This window comes from Asparagus officinalis, chromosome 1 (genome assembly GCF_001876935.1).
Source record: "Asparagus officinalis chromosome 1, Aspof.V1, whole genome shotgun sequence".
Taxonomy (NCBI): domain Eukaryota; kingdom Viridiplantae; phylum Streptophyta; class Magnoliopsida; order Asparagales; family Asparagaceae; genus Asparagus; species Asparagus officinalis.
Genome location: NC_033794.1, coordinates 102,457,416 through 102,465,478, shown reverse-complemented (window position 1 = coordinate 102,465,478; position 8,063 = coordinate 102,457,416). Strand labels below are relative to the sequence as shown.

General features: G+C 36.6%; 1 protein-coding gene across 2 annotated transcripts in view; it reads left to right on the top strand.

The window, feature by feature from the left end:
- Positions 1 to 7,778, top strand: part of LOC109828818 — a 10,917-nt gene extending 3,139 nt beyond the window's left edge. The window contains exon 2 of one of the 2 annotated variants that reach the window (XM_020395761.1): positions 7,350 to 7,778. In XM_020395761.1, coding sequence (XP_020251350.1) covers positions 7,350 to 7,405 — 56 coding nt within the window. In that variant the 3' untranslated portion in view covers positions 7,406 to 7,778. Of the gene's footprint in view, positions 1 to 7,306 lie in introns of both variants that reach the window. The other variant, XM_020395762.1, reaches the window with a different exon arrangement.

Sequence of the window (8,063 nt, the reverse complement as noted above, 5' to 3'; positions counted from 1 at the left end):
AAGAACCTACTATAAAACTTCCTGAGGCTGGAATTTTTTCTAAAAAACATGAAAATTTTTGCAGATCTATATTGTTTTGCTTCAAGTCATATAAAAAGACATATCCGCCAACATATCATTTGATATCGTCAATAGTGTGGATATATCGCCCATTGTTTTAAATATCCCCGACATGGCCCGATATATCCTTTTACAGGGCTTGCCGCAACTGATATGGTCTTTAAATATCTTTTACCGCTTTTTGGCTATTTTGAGTGATAAATCCCCGATATCGTCGATATATTAGCCGATATGTGGACCAATATATCTTTTTATATAGCTTGTTGCAAAATAATATACAGTGTTTGGAATTTTTGGGCAAGATATCAAGATTTCCCCATTATATCAAATGACATTTTGCCCTAAAAAAGCAGATCGAATGTTGCAACGTTGCTTTGCACTTTTGTTTGTTTGAGAAGGTTGATTAGTGATCCTAAATAAATATTATTCATATTTTGTATGCTTAAATTTTATTAAAGATGTTGAGATTACATTTTAATGCATTATACTATGTATGCAAACATTCATTATGGCATTCCGATATTTACCACATATCCCCGATATTTCCCCGATATCCGCAATCCGATATGGATTTTGGCCATCCGATATTTCCCTGATATCCGATATTTAAAACCTTGATATCGCCCAAAATTTGACAAAAAAATGGTAAGGAATATTGTGACCATATCGTTTTATAGCAAATATTATGTAAGGATATATTGGCTGTTATATCGGATATTTGACACAGTGCAACTATCTATAGCTGAATGGAAGACAAATAGTCTTGTGGCTGGCTCAAAATATGGGATCAATTACAAATCTGTTGTTCTTCTTCAGTGCTAATGTGCTAAGTTTCACCTTGTATTCACTATTTGTAATCAATTTTACTGCATAATTAGTAAATTCTTCTATTCCAGCAAGCAGTATGGCAAGGTTTAGCTCTCGTGAATTTTAAGAATCACGTCAAGCACTGTTTCTGCTGTGCAAGCTATATTAAAGTTTGCTAGTTTTGTTGCTTAATTAACTTTGACTTGTTGCCTTCCTCCAACATCTATTATTTCAAAAGAATTACTTGTATGTTCAATCTTTCCACACCCTTGTCTATTGAATTGGTCTTTAAGCTTGTTAATTCATATGTATTTCAAGGGAAGTATGAAGTATCTCCCTAAACCAATTCCATAGATCCTTACCTTTAAGGCTTTAATGGTCATTCTGATGACTTGGACTACTAGGCTATTTGCCATCCGGAACTAGAGTAACCTGGTTTATTATTATTTTTTGAATATGTTTGCCACTAAACAGATCCTATTAATTGTTCTCTTCCTTTCTTGACTAGGTGTTATCCTCCATTTCTATCATCGTATCCTACTGTATAATTAATGTCACGTTCATTTGGCCAAGCTTCCATGTTTAAAGGATAGGTTCCTGGTTTAAGCATTTGGCTGTGATCTATCAGTTGCCACAGTATGATGGGCTAAAATTGGAGCTTTTCTTATCTCATAGAAGCTTATTTTCATGTGACGTTCACTGTTTATTCCAGCTAAAGACATGATTTTAGAAGATGATGGCCATCTAGAATAATCATTTTAATTTAGAGCTGGTCAATCAATCTGCCAATATATTACAGATCCTGATTATGAAACCTTGAATCCCATGATCATGGCTTGAACTATATTAAGAAATCAGTGTTACAATATGGGTGTCTATCCAGGCACTGCGAACACTATTTTTCTTTGCCTAAGAACCCGAATTAGGTTCTTTGGGCTGCATCAGGTTGTTCGATCTGACATGACCCTCTTGGCTGGTTTTCTTTGGAGCAATAGGCACAGACTTGTGACCAGATTGTTTCATCCTATTAACCCATTAACCAGCATACGAAAGATTAGCTTTTGTGCTTAATGCCATTCACATTTGCCTTTTTAGTCTTAATCCATTGCATTCCCTCTCTCTTTGTCACTGATGGTACTGGTAAGGATCAGACTGGAGCTTGACAATAGTGATTGGTAATATGGTAATATTATTCAATACATGTTTAATCATACAATGAAAATTCCAAATTGTATACCTAATAGATATTCATATACAACAGATGAATTGTTCCTGTTACTTGGTTATGGATATACAAATGCTTGGTTTTATTTAAAGCGAAAATCACTTGTGGAAAATTTGAAGGAAAAGCAACTTGCATCCTAAAAAATTGAAAATGCTTAGTATTCGTATGAGTGGCATTTCTGTGCATAAATGCAATTAATTCGGAAGAGGGATCTGATTTTTAGCAAATTGATTTAGAATGCATGTTGAAGAGGATATCATCTTTTGATGAGCAGCTATATCTTGGATTGATCAAGTAAATTCACTGGTGAATGCATGACTGGCTAAGTGCGCTTCAAAAATATTATAAGTTCATCAATGAAAATGTTTAATTGCTAGTCCTTTCTTGAAGTAGTGTTTTGGTGATTTCTTTTCGTTAGTTTGGCTTTGCATGACATTTTTATACATCTTCATTTATGGATAATTATTATGAAACCTCCTTTAGATTTACAGCTTATTATGAAACTCCATTATGTTTTTTTCATTAAAAAACACCGTGCTGTTAAAAGAACTGTTAAAATCCACTTATTTTTTAAAACTATCCTCTTCTTCCTCCTCTTAGGGCCTGTTTTGTTGGCAAAAAACTCAGGAAAAGTGTTATAGCGAAATTGATATCCGATAAGACTATTCTTTCTTTGTTTGGTTGAAACAAAAGAAACAAGAAAAGAGTACATTCGGGATCCAGGCTTAGAGATGTAAATAGATGCGTTAGGTCCAAAAAAATAGGAAAACCATTTCAGACAGTTTGGGATGTATATGGGTTAAAAAGGAGGAAATGTGGGTCCCTCTGTGATTGTTTGTGTTTTTTTCTTGGAAATAATCTTTCGATGGTTTTTAAGAAATTAACCAAATAAGCCCTTAATATACTTTCCTTTTCTCCCAAAGACAAGACATAAATTAGAATCTAAAAGTTACACTAAGGCTAAAATGGTGATTCCCCAAATACACGTCGAGAAAACTAAAGAACTTTGAATGGTTTAAAGTGAAAGTCCAAAGGGTTCAAGAGCAACTAGTGCTAGAACCTTTTGACAGTAGATTGAGCCATACTGCCCCAATAGGCTTTGCGGGCTTGGGGCATATAACGAATGGTATCGAAGCAGTTAGCTAGCCGAAAATGTGGAGCTAAATGCTATACGAAACTAAGAGCTACACCGCGTGAGTGCGGTTAGAGCCACATCTAGCCTCTATGAAACATAGGAGCCATTTCTGGTATCCACATCGCCCGACGGTGAGACTGGGATGTGTTAGTCGTCATTGCCGCGATGAGGACGTTGCGTATTAAAGGTGGGGTGATTGTAATACCCCAAATAGTCCCACATTAGGAAAACTATAGGGCTTTGAATGGTTTAAATAGTGAAAATCAAAGGGCTCAAGAGAAACTAGTGCTAGCGTTTATGTTGCATGTGTGCGGGTAAGGATACAGACACAGGTATATGTACGGGACACGACAATTTTGTAAAAACTAGGGTATGCAGATGGCTAATACACACACATATAATTATATATATACCCTTGTTATCTATTCCCAACAATTATTAAATAACAAAGGACCATATATAGAAAAAAAGACGAAAAAAGATCACTACTTAAGAAATGTAACAATTTAGAAGACAACAAGAAGATTCTTACTCATGCATCTCTTTGCTTCAGTACCTCAAAAATAATAGATTCAATATTGTAAAGATGACAATTTAGAAGACAATAAGATGATTCTTACTCATGCATCTCTTTGCTTCAGTACTTCAAAAATAATAGATTCAAGGTTGCAAAGAAATATTTTCAGAAAATCCGCTTAAATGAAAAACCCCAAATTGAATTTTTAGTTAGATATCAAATTGCAGAGAAACATTGTATAAAAATATTAAGTTGTATATTAAATACCAAAAATAACAATAGATCTCAATAGTCGTCATTTTATAACAAATTAGATGTGAAATTAGAAAAGCCTAAAAAGACCCTAAGTCTTAGAAACTTACCATATTTTTGTTGGAATCTTTTCAAATGCTCTATCTCCACCACAGATCGCTGGAGAATTGAAACGGAAGGAATTAGATAGTTGTCGGAGCGAGGTTTCGAAGAAGAGGTTTTGGGTTAGGTGACTTCTGAAGCGAAAAGGAAAGAGTCAGGAAGGAATCGGGTGTTTTCATATAGATGAGGATACGGTTGGCATTCTTTTAAAGTTTTATGTTTGGGTTTGGGTTATCGGGTTCAAAAAACAATTCACTTTTTAGCCGATGACCAAATAAACCCAATTCTCAACTCTATCTCTGTGTGTAAATTGGTTGGAGTAGAACTAGCTGTGTCCACCACGAATCACACGTGTACTTGTACTCTAAACGGGGTGAGTATGATAGCCTTAAACCTGTACCCGGGTATCCTAGGCTAGCACCCTTTGGCAGTGGATTGAGCCGAACAATGAGTTGCTTCCAGTATTCCAAGGCTCCCACTATGCTAACAAGCTCGCGGGCTTGGAGCATGACAAATGATATTGGAGCAGTGAGCTGGCCGGAAGTGTGGAGCTAAATGTTATATGAGACCGAGTGTTACACTGCATGAATGCAGTGGGAGCCGCCTCTAGGGTCAACATCGCATGGCGGTGATACCGAGATGTGATAGTTGTCATGCCGCAATGAGGACGTCGCGTATTAAAGGTGGGGGGATATGATCAAGGTTTTAAATATCAGTTATCGGGGATTTATCGGACGGCCAAAATCCTTATCGGATAGCGGAAATCGGGGATATATCGGGGATAAGTAGTATTTATCGGAGTGATATACCGTATGTTGTGTATATATAATATAATACCCTAAATTGTAATCTAACCATACTCCACTCTTTCATTCTCTCAACCTTCACTAAATAACTAGAGAAAAAACCAACTAAATGGTGAATATTATTTGTTACTACAACTTCAGAAGTTTTGTTGAGGGCGTGGCGTCAATGGAGAGTCCAAGTCAAACTTTCGAAGTCACAGTTGATGATGGCGTCGATGGAGAGAGCTCGGCATCGATGGGGAGCTCAGCGTCGTTCAACGTCGTCGAGTCAATCAGATCAGTTGATGATGACGTCGATGGAGAGAGCACAACATCAGTCGAAGTCGTCAAGTCGATGAAGTTAATGTTGATGAGAGAGCAGCGTCGAAGTTGATAGCGTTGAGGTCAACGGAATCCAAAGAAGAGCGGAGGCGAGCGTTGAAGTCGGCGGAGGCGAGCGTCAAGGTCGACGGAGTCCAAAGAGTAACAGAGTCAGAGGATTAGGGCAGTGGGCACAACCGCACAAATGAGGGGAGAGAGAACAGAGGATTAGGGCTACTTAATCGAATTTAAGTTTTATTGTAAAGAACGGGTCGTGTCGGGTTTCAAGTTCACTCAAAAACCGTCCATTACCCAAAATCACAACCTAATAGTGTGGCCCGATAATTCTGATTTTAGAGTTGCTAATATCGGCTGATAATCATCTTTATCGCCGATAAACCCTAAAAAAAGATAACCGATTTAAATTCTAACTTATCCTATCGGAAAGCTCTCAAAACCGATAACTCGGGGATAATATCGGATTATCGGCCGATATTTAAAACCTTGGATATGATACCCCAAATAGTACCACATTATGAACACTAAAGGGCTTTGAATGGTTTATGTAGTGAAAGTCAAAAGGTTTAAGTGCAACTAGTACTAGCACCTTTTGCAAGTGGATTGAGCCTAACAATGAGTTGCTCTTAGTAGGTTCCACGGCTTACACCGTTCGAATGGGCTCATGGGCCCGTGGGATCAAAAGGTTGAAGAGATTAATTTTCTCTTTGTTAATGGTCGTTGTTACTTGGGTTTGATGTGAAGGAAAAGGAGAAAGGTTTTCCAATAGTTTGAGGAAGAAGGTAAGCTTTACCGAAGGGTATTTTAGGGAAAATGGTAAAAATTGAATGGGTTTCAACGGTTTTTGTAACAACAGGAGAGTTGTAATAAAGAAAACATCGTTACGGGGTTTCATGATAAGCTGTCAAATGTGAAGGGGTTTCATAACAATTACCGTTCATTTATTAGCACAGTTCTGGTTATGATATTATGGATTTCCTTTTTCCACTTCAATTTGAAACCAACTACACATAGAAGGAGAAAGGTTTTCCAATAGTTTGAGGAAGAAGGAAAGCTTTATTGAGGGGTATTTTAGGGAAAATGGTAAAAATTAAATGGATTTTAACAGTTTTTGTAACAACTGGGAGAGTTATAATAAAGAAAATAACGTTACACGGTTTCATGATAAACTGATGTGAAGGGGTTTCATAACAATTACCCTTCATTTATTAGCACAGTTCTGGTCATGATATCATGGATTTCCTTTTTCCACTTCAATTTGAAACCAACTACACATAGAATTACCTGACGCTCTTTGTAAGGCATACTTTGCAACCTGGGGTATAAGTGAGTAGATGACATGCTTAGGGAATCAGGGATGTTGTGTGTTCCTTTTTTTTTCTTTTTTAATTTTACGTAGAAGGGATTTTACTTGATAAATACATAAAGGGTATATAAGAACCAGTGAATCCGGACGTAAATAGCATGGCTGTGGAATTGGCATATCGTTTGCATATTTCTAGCATTTAAAATTTACAATACACGAAAATTCTTTCTGGCATGATCACGTTTTCCCAAAGTTAGGGTACTTGGAGCACGGATCTTTTTATTATTCCGGTCCATCACTCACCTCCCTCCCCTTGTCTCTATAGTCCTTAGTACATTTGTTTATCTATTCCTGATTGAAGGCTGTTGTTTATTGACAAAGGAAAACGATTAGCCAGTATCAGCAGAAGGCTATCTGAGAAATTTGGCTAACTGAAAAAAAATGTTCACCTCTTCTGGTTCCAGTTTCTCATTATTTTTAGCCGAAAGCAAGACTGATTAATTAATCTGACTCTTTGTTTATCCATCGCTCATCTCTTCCTGATTCCAGTTTCTTTTAATTCCAGTTTGTTGTGTCACCAGCTTGACTATTTTAGTTGGCGGATGATTCACTCATATTTACTCTACCAACTGTACCTTTTGTTGATAGATAAATTAATCGTCTATCTTTTCAGTTTCATGAGAGAAATTACTCAAATCTTTGTTGTTTTCACTATTTGGACTCTGTTTCCTTGTTCCTATTTCAGAATGCTATTAATCTCCTTGACTTTGTACTTCAGATGTAACATTCTCGGGTTGATCTCATCTACAAAATTCTTGCAGGGGTTGAATCTCTGATGGCTTGTTCTAGGAGCCCTGCGCCAGTCAACAGCAGTTGAGCTCAAGAATATGGAGCCTTTATTGTAAATAAATGTTAAATTCGGCTCCTGATAGCACCACATGGTTTACTTTGTTTTCTGCTTCTTGTTTATTGTTCCTGTGTGGGAGCTTTTGACATTTTTTTGGGTAATATTTATTTAGCAGTGAAGGTGGTGGTTAGTTAACCCATGTTTTCATGAAGCCGGGGAAAGAAAAAAAAAAACACTTTTCCGGACCAGTAGAAGTAAACTGAGTGCGGTATCTGTTGAGGCGAGCATCTGTGTCAAATAGAACTTTATTTGCCTCTTTTGAGAGTCGCCTCCTGTTCGATCATATATTGATTTGCACGTGTTTTTGTTGCTGGAAATTAATATGAAATTGGTTGTTTGGAAATCTTGATTTTTAGTGTAGAAATTATATCTTAAATCCAAATAAAGCATTTTGTTTGCAGAAGTTGTTGGATTTGCGTATTTTGTTACACAAAATGTGTTTTAATTGCAAATCAAGTTTTTTATTTATTTGTAACTGTAAAATGATTTATATCTTTTGACTTGATGTACGCTAACTTGATACACTGTCTAGGCATAATTGTACTCAAATACCCTATAGTTTCTCCTACTTTGCACTTATATTCCCTTTTGTTTTCTGTAGCACTTAGATACCCTACAGGTATTTTTT